Source organism: Archocentrus centrarchus, chromosome 20, assembly GCF_007364275.1.
Source record: "Archocentrus centrarchus isolate MPI-CPG fArcCen1 chromosome 20, fArcCen1, whole genome shotgun sequence".
Lineage (NCBI taxonomy): Eukaryota > Metazoa > Chordata > Actinopteri > Cichliformes > Cichlidae > Archocentrus > Archocentrus centrarchus.
The window spans coordinates 26,807,897-26,820,909 of NC_044365.1; the positions used below are offsets into that span (position 1 = coordinate 26,807,897).

The 13,013-nt window shown below is 41.4% G+C and overlaps 1 protein-coding gene across 1 annotated transcript in view; it reads left to right on the forward strand.

The window, feature by feature from the left end:
- Positions 1–381: 381 nt before the first annotated feature.
- Positions 382–13,013, forward strand: part of c20h8orf34 (chromosome 20 C8orf34 homolog) — a 67,568-nt gene continuing 54,936 nt past the window's right edge. Inside the window, 1 exon segment of the mRNA XM_030756978.1 lies at positions 382–705. Coding sequence (XP_030612838.1) covers positions 574–705 — 132 coding nt within the window. The 5' untranslated portion in view covers positions 382–573.

Here is a 13,013-nt window from a genome sequence, read left to right on the forward strand (position 1 = left end):
TTTTTGTTCTTGAAATGACCAGTTTTCCACTGGCCTTTTTGGTTGTAATCTTGGTGTAGAAGGCACCCACCTTTCACCAACTCTTTAGGCATATGCAATTTTACTTATTAATGTGCAGGTATTGCAGTCTAATTCGATATGAACAGTGAAGTGCACTTGTTTTCTTATGGTAATTAGCAAAATGCGCAGTAACTCTGGTCAGTACACGAACTGTTGTGCAATTTACATTTTGAGGCACACACACACACACACACACACACACACACAGTCGCGTTAAACACAGTGCTAGGCAGAGCCCGGTGTATAAGTGGGAGTGGCTGTGGCGCTGTTTAAAACTGGCAGCCAGTAAGCGGAAGATTTGTAATCCCTGTCACAGAGCCGCTGTGGCAGAGAGTCAGTGAGGCGACAAGCTGGGGAAGGTCCCGGGCTGACTCTCCTCCACAATGAGCCGGACTCAGAGTCGCCCGCTCCGCACTTGACGCAAACCTGTCTGAACTTAACGTGGCTCCGTCGCAGTCGACCCTGTGCACATTTTCTACATTTCAAGTCGCCGAGACGTCTCCTGAAGGGCGAATGACACCGGCTCACCTTGATTTCATTCCGCTGAAAGCTCTTGCGAGGCACAACACTTTCTCAATGGCGTCTCTACAACAGTCAAGAATCCAGTCGTATCTGGAGAAGAATAAAATCGGACCCTTGTTTGAGGTGAGTGTACGAATACGCACACAACTCCGAAGTTATTGGCAGCCGGTTTAAAGGACCACTGCTTTGCACCGGACTGCATTGTTCCCTTTCATTTACAGTTTGTCCCAAATGGCGAGCGCACGTTTGCGTGTGAGCAGCCACTGGCTTATTACTACACCTGATGGGTCGTAGAGGTTAAAACAGTGGGCTAGTAAAATTAGGGGGGCTTTTATTTTCTTACACTTTGGTGTGTGATCATCATCAGCAGACACCGTCCTGGTTCCCTGTGCGCTCCTTGTTAAACGACACTGCAACCACCAGTAAAGGAATATGGGCTGCTGTGTTTGCCTCGCATCTCCAAGCTTAGCTCCTTCTGTTAGTGATTTGCATTTAAGATCTGCCGGTTACAGTTTGGTGAAGTTGGTGGTGGTGGGCGCTCAGGGAAGCCAGTTGTAATTCAGACTGCACGCAGCAGGCTTGGCTTTACTATGCGTTTTGCTACAGAGGACACAGCCCGCCTCGCTGTGTGTTACTGAAATGGCCTGTGTGTTCATCATCAGGGGTTATTCTGGGTGACACTACAGTAAGAAACCCAGGGGAAAGCATGACTTCATCCCTTGTTTTTGCTAATTGGCTAATTGCTGAGAGCAGGACTGCACGGGTGTGAGACAGAATCAGATTTAACAGAGCAAGCATCCAGGCGAAGAAGCCTTTCTCTGAGATGCAGAAGTATAATTTCAAGAATGACTTATGGGAAGGAAGTAGGGATATAGAGGAATGGCATGCACTGTGCATGTATACATGCACCTTGTGTTTCACAATGTGCTGACGTTTCACTTCTGTGCTCCAGCTGCATATGTGGAAGCGGCAAACGCACAGTGCATGTAGGAACAGATACAGGAGCAGTATTGTGGCTTGTTTCAGCACCATGGACAGTGACTCAAGCCTACCGTGCATTTCACCAGCAAAGAAGACAAAATCTTCTTGCCAGGCCAAAAATGCTCAGTTGATAGGCCTCTGTGTACTCTTTTTGTCTGTTTTTCCTCCCTCCATCTTCTTCTTCCCTCTGTTCCCTACCTCTAGGCTGTGCTTTATTTTTATTCCTTGCTCCGTGCTCAATTAAATTGTCTCCTTCATGAGACGATTGAAGGTGATTAAAGCAAAGGAAATGCTAGCCGAGCCGATCAAAAATGCATTTGTGCCAAACATCTGTGATGAGACTTTGTAGTAAATCTTTTACGTGTGTTGCATCCCAAGGTGTGTCCCAAAGTTATCAAACAGACTTGTTTTTCTGAGTTACGATGACGGGGGATCATCAGTGAGCTGTTCACAGCAAATAGGCAGTGAATGGTGTATTGTGAGGCTACCTTGTGCCATGTAGATTTGCTGGGGAAACTGCCAGCAGTGAGAAAGAGGTGTAGTAAGAGGGGAATACTGAAAACTCTCCTGGGTCTGCCACTCTCCTCATGAGAAAAATGATGTCGCTGCTACCCTGCTGCTGCGCTTGAAAAACCTTGATCATTTTATTGTTGTCCTAAAGAAAATCCATCCGTGTGCATTCGGTTGTGAAGAAACACCTTCTTTTTTTATTGCAAGAGTCCTGAAGAGAGGCTAGAATTCTCCCGGTGATTTTCTTTTTGACCAGATGTGGGAAAACTGATACAGGAGAAGGAATAATAAAGCTGTCCTGTGTGCTCAGACCAAAAATGAGTTCGCTGGAAGTTTGATAGCCAAACAGTACAATACCTACAGGTAAAATAGATCAGTTAAATTGAAAGTATGATAATAGCAGTTTGCCAAAGTGAATTACAAAAAACAAAATGTAGTGACACTATGAATTCAATTTATTTTTATGTATATACTGCCAACTCACAACAACAGTCGCCTCAAGGTGCTTTATATTTTAAGGTAAACACCATACAGTAACACAGAGAAAACCCAAATAATCTATATAAACTGCAGCACATTCTTACTGTGAAAGGTATTACACTGCTGCACTATGTAGAATAGAAGTTTTACACTGTAATATGCCAGCTGTACAGTTGCCATTTTACTGTTATGTTAATGTTCCTTTAAAAAAAAAATATCCATAAGCAGTTTAGTACAGAAATATATTAAAATGTCACAGAGCTAGACTCACTGGCCAGTTTATTAGGTACACCTTGTTAGCATTGGTTGGACACTCTTTTGCCTTCAAACTGCCTTAATTCTTTGTGGCACAGATTTGACAAAGTGCTGGAAACATTCCCCAGAAATGTTGTTCCATATTGACATGACAGCATCACACAGTTGCTGCAGATTTGTCAGCTGCTCATCCATGATGCAATCTCTTGCACCACAACATCTCAAAGGTGTTGTTTTGGATATAAATCTGGTGATTGTGGAGGTTGTTTGAGTACAGTGAACTCATTGCCATGTTCAAAAAATGAATTTCAGATGGTCTGGGCTTTGTGACATGAAGTGTTATCCTATTGGAAGCAGCCATCAGAAGATGGGTACATATGGTCATAAATGGATGGACATGGTCAACAACAATACTCAGGCTGTGGAAGTTAATTGATGTTCAGTTGGTACTAAGGGGCCAAAAGTGTGCCAAGAAAATATCCCCCACAGTATTACACCACCGGCCGCCTGAACCATCAATATAAGGCAGGATGGATCCATGCTTTCATGTTGTTTAGACCAAAATCTGCCCTACCATCTGAATGTTGCAGCAGAAATCAAGACTCAGCAGACCAGGCAACATTTGTCCAAACTTCTATTGACCAGTTTTACTGAGCCTGTGTGAATTGTAGCTTCAGATTTCTGTTCTTAGTTGATAGCAGTTGCATCTGGTTTGGTCTTCTGCTGCTGTAGCCCATCTTACTTGTCGTGCTCTTCTGCATACCTTAGTTGTAATGAGTCGCTATTTACTGTTGCCTTCTTAGCAGCTCAAAGCAGTCTGGCCTTTCTCCTCTGACCTCTGGCATCAACAAGAGAACTTGCTGGATGGTTCCTCTTTTTCTGACTACTCTCCATAAACCCTGAAGACAATTGTGTGGGAAAATCCCAGTAGATCAGCAGTTTCTGAAATACTCGGACCAGCCCATCAAAGTCATGTTCAAAGTCACTTAAATGACATTTGTCATGTAATTGTATTTTGAAGAGGCACCAACACCACAAACACGGTTGAGAGATCTAGTTCATTGAGTTAATAAGAAGTGGCATATTAGCTATAGGGAAAGAAAAAAATTGTAGCAGGCTTTAAACTCGTTTCTGCTGTGAAGTTGGGCATTTTAACATAGTTGACTTGCTTTTGGATCCAGCCTCAAAGGGCAACTAAAGGAACTGCAGTCTTTAGCATTTGGGCCCTTGACTATGGCAAGATATCAGCTCCAAACACTTGCAGCTCCCATGCTCGTGGCAGTGCACGGTCACAGGAACGCTGATGAATGCTCGCCACAGGTAATTCATCTTTGTCATGATGGCTCATTGCTAGCTAAACCTTAACACTGTTCTCATATACACAAACACTGGAAACAGATTACACATCCACAATTAAGTCCAAATGCAACATATGTGAAATAACCATAAAAACACCACTAAATTAATGATAACTGAACTTAGACACATGTATTCCCAGGCGTCTTTTAGCTCGTTAGAGCAGAAATTCTGTGTAGCAGTAGTGCTCTGTAGGGAGTTTCTTTTGAATGATCTAATTCTCTCAAAAATGTAAATGGATTGTCTCCTTCAGTTTTTACGTAACTGTTCATATTAAAGGCCTTGTTTTTCTGTGAAGTATCTGCAAAATAGATTTCTCAAAGCGCATTTACAAACACAAGTTTGTGGACAAGTTTGTAATAGGAAAAAAGATCCCCCTTTTCTCCATTAAGAGTCCTCTTACAATATTGCTACATATGTTTTAGGTCCTCCCTCCCTCCTTGAACTTCCCAATCTGTACCAATCTACTCGGGCCTCTCATGTTGCATAAAAAAAATATAACTTCTGTTTTATTTTATTTCCTCCTAAGGCAAAGCGCCATCACTCCTTCCTCATATCCAGCACACAGCTGCAGTCTTAAACAGTGTGAGTAGAAGCGAGTGAGGGTTCATTTACTTGCTCTGATGAGACACAGCTTATGATTTGCCAGAGAATCGATCCCCCCCTCCTCCTCACTGTAATGAAATGGTTGCTTTGCAGAGATAGCAAGCTGAGTCAACTCAGACAGAAGATTCTTCCAAAAAAAGTGAAGCAGCCTTTCATAATAAGCGAAGTAACTGCTCTCCAATGTATTGTAAAGCGTTTTGGTAAATTGATATTCTTTTCAAACTTCTGCCCTTTTCCAATTTCTTAACAGTTTTCTTGCAATGTGACAAATTGTCATCGGTGTTAGGCATTAAAGCAAGTTGAAGGTCACACACTCAGCTTCCTTTGTTATACTCTGTATGATACTCCATTGTAACTGCCACTTTTTAAGCTATAAAAATCCCCCTTTCCTGACATTTGTCAACACATAGAGATCATTAATGGGTGAAATAATGGGTCTAATCCTTTTAATCTTTGCTTTATCAAAGGAGGGTCTGTAGGATCTACCTGCAAGCTCCTGACATTTAAACTTGTGTAACACAGTAGATGTAAAATGGGGCACTTTTTTGCCTTTATCAGCAGACAGTGTAAAAACGTGCTCTCGTGTTCCTCCCTGCTGTGATCTGTCAGTCATATCTTAGGCGATATAACGGTTCTGTTGGAAATGTGAACTGATGGATCATGTAAATGCTGCCTGGATCAAAAAAATGTCACTGCATTGAACTGGAAACTGGTGTAACAGTCAAATGTTGAAACACAGCACTGCTCTGTGAAATAATTGGTGTCTGACTTTTTCCTTTGCGACTTTAATAACTTGAATGCAGGCTTAATGCTATCCATTATTAACTGGGTATTGGTTTTAGTTTAGAGGTTGTTGTGATTGCTCGCTGATATTAATAAATTTGATGAGTAATAATCTAGACTGGTATTTAATCTTATACACATTTAATTAAACAGAGCAGCTCAGTTTTTCTTTAGATGTGTGTATGTATATTCAATTTGTGGACAATAGTGCTTAGAAACCTGCAAATGAAAAATACTAACATCGGTGCAACACTAACACATATAACGTCTGTGTTTTGTGTACGTATTGCTTTCATTATTCATATGAGGCTTTTTATAACCTCATGTTTATTTTAAAAATAGACGAACAGGCTCAATTAGTTCTGCACAGTGAGAATGACAGATTTGAAATCAATAAAGGGGAAAAAAGGAACACCAGTATTGAATTTGCACTTTGTTTGAGCCAATACTTTGGGTCGAGGTACAGGAATTTAAATGAGTTGGCTCCCCAGTTTCTACTATTGGTGTTTCTACTTCGAGTGAAGTTAAATGACTTTGCTTCTCCCTAAAGATTTTTCTGAGTGTATTGTTTATCCATCCACATGGAAAAGCTCCACTCCAGCCTGCTCAGCTGTGTAGTTCTTTTAATGTGCTGTGTCTAGGGTCTAAGTAGCCCACCCCTGCAGAGCTCTAAAGAGGTCAGACAGGACTTGGAACCACTGGTATATGTACAGACACACTGCCCGACCTATTGATCCACTTCCTGTAGCGATAATTTATTGGACTTGGTGTGATTGGGTATACTGTTGGTTATTTTCACTGACATTATTACCAACATCCCTCACCTTTCTGTCTCAGTGGAACTAATATTTCTGTAATATTTCTTGTTGGCCATAAACATTAATCATATACATGTAATATATTTTCACTGTCTGACCCGCATTTACTGTAATTTCTCCAGATTTGAAGATAATCTACATTGTATACCAAAAATCAAATGGCAGAACCCAAGAAAATTATTTTTTTTGACAAGTTGTGATATTATGTTCTACTTGATTACAGTTAAAAGTGCTATGTACTTTGGGCTTACCTATTCTAAAATGAAATTAAATAATAAAACATGAGCTTCTGATCCATAAACATAATGTAACAAATATGCAACAAGTCACTATCGTAGGGCACAATATTTAAAAGCACTGTTACCTTCACCTTTCACATCCTCTCTAGCTCTTCTCTCAGCCCTTAGTATTTATTGAGCTTCTCGTGTTCCTTATTCTCAATGTTGCCATTGCTTGGTATCGTTATATCTTTCACCAAGGCTTTCTTCCTCTGTTGGTCCACCACTACTATGTCCAGTTGGTTAGCCATTACCAGTTTGTCTGTCTGTGTCTGGAAGTCCCACAGGATCTTAGTGCGGTAATTCTCATATCCCATTTTGACCTCGGGACTTCCAGGTCATACTCGGCACAGATGTTCCTGTATACTATGCTAGCAACTTGATTATGGCGTTCCACGTATGCCCTGCCTGCTAGCACCTCGCACCCTGCTGTTATGTGCTGGATTGTCTCAGAGGAATCTCTGCACAGCGTGCACTTGGGGTCTTGCCTGGTGTGGTAGACCCCAGCCTCTATCGATCTTGTGCTTAGAGCCTGTTCCTGTGCTGCCATGATTAGTGTCTCTGTGCTATCCTTCAGCTCAGCTTTGTTCAGCCATTTGTAGGATTTTTTGATATCAGCCACTTCTCTCTGCTGGTGGTACATGCCATCCAGAGGCCTGTCTTTCCATGATGGTTCCTGGTCTTTCTAAATTTCTTTCTCTGGTTTCTGCTGCCTGAGGTATTCACTAAGCATGTGATCATTTGTGGCCATCTTCCTGATGTGCTCATGGAACTTTGTTTCATCTAGGATAGTGGTTCTGACACTCACTTGTTTCGGCCTCCTTCCTTCTGCCTAGCGTACAGTCTCAGGGTGCTGGATTTGGGGTGAAACTCTAAATGCATGGTAATGAGCTTTCTTGTCTTGACATCTCCTTTGGCCAGCTTATTATCCCAGCAGGGTATCTGACAACTGGCAGGGCGTAGGTGTTGATTGCCTGGATCTTGTTCTTCCCATTCATCTAACTCTTCAGGACTTGCCTTACTCTCTGGAGGTACTTGGTGGTTGCAGCTTTCCTAGTGGCCTCTTTGTGATTCCCATTTGCATGTGGAATTCCAAAGTACTTGTAGCTGTCCTCAATGTTACCTTCTAGTAGTGCAATCCCCTCTATTCTGACTACCTTCCGGTAGAGATACAGGTTGGTCAGTCTAGTCTTATAGTCTCGAGTGACTGCTACCTACTGTAAGTTGGTGTTGTACTTGCATCCTTCTCACATATGCTCTTCCTGGATTGCTCTGTCTTTAGCCTGGTGGGGGTGCTGTTCTCATATGTTCCATTCCACTGCCACTGAGAGTAAACCTTGGATGGTTCAGTGGAGAACTTCTGGTTCATTCTCCTGGTTTCTGTCTCTCTGGTACGTTCCAGGACCACCCGCGTTAAGTGAAAATCCGCGAAGTAGGGACGCTATATTTATTTTAATACTTATACATTATTTTAGTAGTTACACACTATTTTAAGTTTTTATAAACCCTCCCTACACACTTATACACCAAATATATACATTACTGTACAACACGTACTACGCATGTGAAGAGTACTGCAAAAACCCATGAAACAGTGAAAATACCGCAATAAATATTTTACACTAATATTGATTGAAAACCCGCGAAACAGCGAGTCCGCGAAAAGCGAACCGCGAAGTGGCGAGGGATTACTGTATACCTCTTCAAGCAGTTGGCCAAGGCTGTGAGTCTTTGCTTGGCAGTCTCTAAGGCCTCAGGCATGGACAGGTTGTCGTACTTCTTAGCCACCCCTTTCTTTATCACATCTTTCTGCAGCTCTGATAGCTGCTATCTTCCCTCTGTGCTGCCTCGATATTAGCCTCTAGCCATCTTTTCCATGGAGGGTACTGCTCCTTGTGGTTGTTCATCTTATATATATTCATTCATTCACACATGGTTATTTTTTTCTCTTTGTTATTCTGGACAAATATTCAATTAAGAATGTCAAAATGTATAGAATAAAGTTTTCTTGTTGTTATATAAAATATCACATGTAAACATCAAACTTTGAAGTTTAAACTGTGTGTGTCAAAGTAGTTTTCAGATCTGTGTCAGACTTTTTGAAACCAAACCATGCCCACGCTACAGAGGTAGCTCCACAATTTCTCTCGGCTGGTCCTTCTTGTGTTTGGAGCTACCTGGTTCTGTCCCACCTTCACTCACCATGCTGGTACTCATGGTTTCGCCTGTGTCCATGTGCTGCCTTGAATGACTGCAAACCGTCATTCAGATGTTGAAGAAATATTTTGCGACAACAGGAAGTAAACTGTGGAGTATAATATGAAATTATAGACATTTTTATTTTGTCTTCAGATATATATCATCATATTGCACACTTAGGGCTGTGTATCATAGATTAGTCAGATCAGGATTTAGTATTATTGTCATTCTTTGAACATAAAATTTAGCAGTCATTTGCTATGTTATTTCATATTTTCACTTAATTTTTCTCCTTTTCAAAGTTTGCCGCATATGTAACAATGCAGGAGGAAAGCAGCTGAATGGAGAACACTTGAAGGCTTAGTAAAAGCTCAGACTCCAAATTTTTTGTCAAAAAGGCAGTGATCATGCAGAACAAGAGAGGCAGCAAGGTAAACAGTCCAAGTGGGGAGCAGGCAAAAGGCAAATCCATAAAACAGCCCTAAAAGGTCGCACACAAGAAAATCAATGACTAAACAGGAGAAATAACAAGAACACTAGAAAACAAGAAAAACTGGAAAATGCCTGAAAAGCCTGACATAGTGAAACCAAGACACTCTGACAGGGAACATATAGAAACAGGGGAGTACTTATCCTGGAGTGAGCAACTCACTGATGGAAGACAGGTGAGTAATTGGCAGATGGGAACAGGTGTGAGGGGAAAAAAAATAAGCAACAGATGAGACTAATCAGGATGTGGCAGACAGTTACCAAGGAGGGAAAGGGTATGGTTGAATGGTCCAAAAATGACCGTCTACCTTCTTTTTCTAATTGCTTACCCTTGACTTGAAGAAGAATTAAAAAGGACTAACGGTGCTCAGAGAATCCGGCTGCACTATGTTGTTTCATGCAGGTCATGTGAGAACAATGGTAAAAATGATCATTACATTACAAATGCTGGGCTTTTAAAGAATATGCATTGCCTGAAAAATTAAATACATCTTATTTTTCTTCTGGAAATTGATCCAGTGTAACTCCTTATTCCTCCTCTTTACTTTGGATTTCTATGTCTGAACTGAAGTTTCTCCATCCATCAATTAGCCGAGCCGACCTGAAGTAAAAATGAATGCATGATAAACCTTAAGACTGACAATACAACAATAGACATTAATATACAAACTGACCTATAGCGAAACTAAACATTTAATATTGTGTGTCATACGGTATAGAGTCCAGTATGCAGTGTGAGGTTTTTTGATCATACATCCAGATATGCTCATGATCATATCTTCAAGACTACTTTAAATGTAGCATTGGTGATTATAGCATACAGACACATCTCTACACAGACCTGCTGACTCTGATTTTGAATCCTTTTAAGCAAATGCGTGGGCACGGTAAATACCTGTCAATTAAAAGCAAAATGATTTCCTTGGCTAATTTATTATGACACCGTGTGAAACTTGAAACAAAGCTTTTTCCCTTTTGATGTCTGGCTGGTAGGATAAAGCGTTCATTTACAAATGAACATCATCAAAATTCAGGGGAGAGAAGTTGGGGATTGGTTAAATTACATCATAATGTGCCAGAGAAAACATTGCAGCAGCCATATCAATTAGACGTTATTTTTTTTGTTCAAGTTCTGTGATGGTCTTGAGTTTGATAACTTGGTGTGACAGATGTGTGGTCATGCATGGGTTAATACAGCTTCCCCTCAGGCACAGTACGAGTAATTACTACGAGACAGGCGGCTCAACACACAGCCCAAGGCCAGGCTGGTCCTGAGGGAGTGTAGGAAGGGGACAAAGAGGGAAGGCAAAATATTTCTGTGATATCTGGAAGATCAAGCAGGGACATGATGAGTGAAGTCCAATATGAGGAAGATTTAAAGCGTGCAACATTAGGCAGGGGGAAGGAGTATTGTATTTGTAAGAAGGCAGGAAACAAGAAGCGAGTACAGTGGCTCTGGTGCATGCTAATAAAGACATCATGTCCATTTAGAGCCCACAGATCCTGGGGGCTTACTGATGTGTGAAACTGATAGTCATGCTGGCGGTGTAGGAGAGCTGATCATGTGATACACAATGCTTTGACAGTTGCCCTCTGTTTGTTCAGCTGGTGACTAATGACCATGTGTGTACATTTGTCCAAAAAGTATCACTGCTTATAGTGTTTCCATAAGTGTATGTGTGTGTGTGTGTGTGTGTGTGTGTGTGTGTGTGTGTGTGTGTGTGTGTGTGTGTGTGTGTGTGTTTAAAGTTTCCAAAGAAATTGTGCATTTAAAAGGCAGAGTCGCTTTAAGTAGAAGTTAGAACAAGTAGTAATATAGCAATGTAACTATCGGCCAGCTTTTCTGTAAAAGAAAATTAATATAATTTTGATCTCAGTTGTAATAATTTATGACAAAAGTTTGCCATGCAGCAGAAAGATTTTGGTTTAGGTTTTGAAAAAGTTAAGTCATTTATGAACATTGTAAATAAATGTGGCCCTGTGGAACCCATCAATCACCAAGGTACCAAAAGATAATTAGCAAATTAGCAATTACACAATTTTGGATTAAAACTAATTATTTTTCAGTGCCTTGAAGGAATTCAACAGTATCAAAAGTCATCATTAATCAGTAGAGGATGATAATAATTGGGCTCCCTGGTTGCAGAAGTGGCAGAGAACAAAAAAGGCACAAATTAAAAGGTAGGAGACATAAATCCAAATGGTGAGAGGAAAGGTGTAACATCAGACTGCTGGATTGAAAATTGCAATGACAACATTTACTTTACAGTGATATATTTCAAACAAAATCAGCAAATACTCAGTGAGGACAAAGGAAGTGAAGGGTGCATATCAGTGAGGCAGATGAAAGCTGGTGGTGCCAGTCTGGTCGGGTGACATTGCATGTCCTATAGTCTCCTCTTCCACATGATCTCCCTGCTTTTGTCTTCCTGCTTATTCAAGGTCTGGATCGCTTCCATTGGCATGTCTCTTGATCTCCTTCTGCTTGTCTCACCTGTGTTGGCTCATTGTGTTGTTCTCTTTTTTTTCCCCCCAATAATGACCTTTCTCTGTGTTTGAGGCACATTGGAAGGACACCTGTGAGGGACCTTGCCTAACATATTTTACTGACAAGAAGAGCAGGTAAATCAGTGGCAGCCCTTTGGCCTCTAGTATAGGTGAAAGGGACAGGAGCCCTCTGGGAGTATTGGAGGACCTGTTGCTACATTACACATTGTTTTCAAACAAGGTCAAGTAGTGAGAGCAGGTTTTAGGTGTTACTGTGTTGCTTTAAGTCCAGAATATGCTGAAGGTGATATTAATTTTATTCAACACAAGAAAAGTCATAAATGTACTCTACAACTGCTGAAACTTCTTATCTTATAATAAAATATAGACACACCGCGCTTGTCTCAGTAGATCTGTGAATAGATACGCAGCCTGCTTGGAACACAGACATCACAGAAAGCCGACTCATGCAGAGTAAGTGTTGTGTGCTGGGGTGCTCAGTGTCTCCTCGCATCCATAAATCCATAGCTCAAATAGTCCACCAGGAGTCTACAATGGCTGAGGAAGAAATTCATCAGCTCACAGGTTGACAAAAAAAAAAGGTTTAGGCAAAGTCATCTAAACCACAGAGCTTGTGAAGCAGCATCAGCTCTGTCGGTATCTGTTTTTTTTTCTTCTTCTTCAGTCCACCTTTTATTATTTCATTTTATTCTTGTGCATGTTCTTTGTGATACCGTCTCTGATTTCACACAAGAGAAATCTTTATCCAAGTGTCCAAGGTAACAAACAGAAAAGAACCCCTTGGGGTTGGCAGAATTTATTGTACTGCAAAAGACACTTGAGCAGGGTGGATACTCTCTGCCACCAGAGACTGAAGATTTGTCTTTACTTGCCACCCTGTTAGCGTTCTCTCTTCCTTTCCCCTTTTAATGCCGCCATCATACTCTCTGTGTGCTACCCCATGCACAACCTCCATGAACTTTCTGTTTTCTGTGTCCGTAGCCTCTCTTTCCACTTTGAATTTGCGGAGTTTTTAAGTTGTGGGTAGCCAGGCTGCATCAGTGAGTGTATCATGACTGCCATTGTCCCCGGAGGGAGTCCTTGAGAGCTCCAATGACACGGGTGTCTCTTGGCTGGCTGACAGCTTGTCAATTACTGTGACCGGACAAAACTGCCTGGGGCACGCAGA